At 43.6% G+C, this 1,180-nt stretch overlaps 1 protein-coding gene across 2 annotated transcripts in view; it reads left to right on the top strand.

Annotated features, from left to right (window-relative positions):
• The first annotated feature begins 757 nt into the window (after positions 1-757).
• The window catches only part of LOC126405568 (uncharacterized), a 35,349-nt gene continuing 34,926 nt past the window's right edge, over positions 758-1,180 (top strand). For both annotated transcript variants that reach the window (XM_050069373.1, XM_050069372.1), the window contains exon 1: positions 758-1,034. In XM_050069373.1, coding sequence (XP_049925330.1) covers positions 1,003-1,034 — 32 coding nt within the window. In that variant the 5' untranslated portion in view covers positions 758-1,002. The remainder of the gene's footprint in view (positions 1,035-1,180) is intronic.

Genomic DNA, 1,180 nt, shown 5'->3' with positions numbered 1-1,180 from the left:
TTCGTCAGGGACGTGAAGTTGAGGCCCAGAGCTCTGTAATTTTATTCCTTTACTGCTTAATAAACTACATTAACTGAGACCGAATATCTTCTCCTATTGCTTCATTAAAGAACACGCAGGACTGAGCTCACACATAGCACACTGGAGAGTAGGATGAGCCCCTAGTCCAACAGGAGCAATGCAGCTATCATTATGGCTAGTGAAAACATCTGCTGTGAAAAATGTCTGTGGTTTATTAAAAACAATACTTTATCACTTAGGATGGGTTTGTTGAAGTTCTCTCCTGCATTTGCTTTTTGTGGCTGAGTTGTACAGAAAATAATAGTAAAATCCCAAACGTGAGAACCTGAGTCAGTTCTGTTTATCACACATGGAGCTAGAGTCACTGTAGACTTTGAAATTAATCGTTTAAAAAGTAAAATGACAGTTTGTAAATCAATCACTCAACAATTTACGAAGACAACTGGCGAATGTTCTTGATGAATTGATGTAAACGGTGAAAATGCACGTTTGTGAGAATATTAGAATATTTCTGACGGGTTACACATGTCGCTCGAAATGTTGATTTTGTTACCCGTCAGTTTACAGCACTGCACACCACCCGGGTCTGGTGGTAGCTAGCTAGGGGAGCCAATCATTCGGCATTTACTGCTAGTAACACCATCCTGACCCAACAGCAATGCTGTGGAAACATTGTGCCCGCCCTCCGTTCTCCCCCCGGGTTGCATGAGCTTAAAAACCAGACACAACTCAGCCCTGAGCAGAGTGACCGTCCTCTACTGACTAATCAGACTGCAGTGTTCACAGCTCCACCTTTTAGTACCAGATCTGTGTGCTAGGTACCCCAACAGAGGGGGGACCAAACATGGGGACGCTAAGGAACGCTTCTGTTGGTACCATCCACAACTTTCACTGTGGAGACAGAAACAATGAACTGAACTGAACTGCTTGGTGGAAACAGGGCTTAACTGTCTGACAACTGTCTGGCCGCAGCAGAGCTAGATGGTAAACAAACATGGCAGCACACCGGTAAGGTAAGACAACACGTTTACATGTCGTTTTCTATATGTTCTCTGACATTTATCCTAACGATATGAGGCGGTCTTTGTGGAGAAAAAGCTTGTTTAGTGGACTAACTTTGCACTTGAAGGTTGCCCGTTCACTTACGTTTTAACAGGTC

The sequence above is a fragment of the Epinephelus moara genome, chromosome 18, assembly GCF_006386435.1.
Source record: "Epinephelus moara isolate mb chromosome 18, YSFRI_EMoa_1.0, whole genome shotgun sequence".
NCBI lineage: Eukaryota > Metazoa > Chordata > Actinopteri > Perciformes > Serranidae > Epinephelus > Epinephelus moara.
This window is presented reverse-complemented; position numbering and strand designations above follow the sequence as displayed.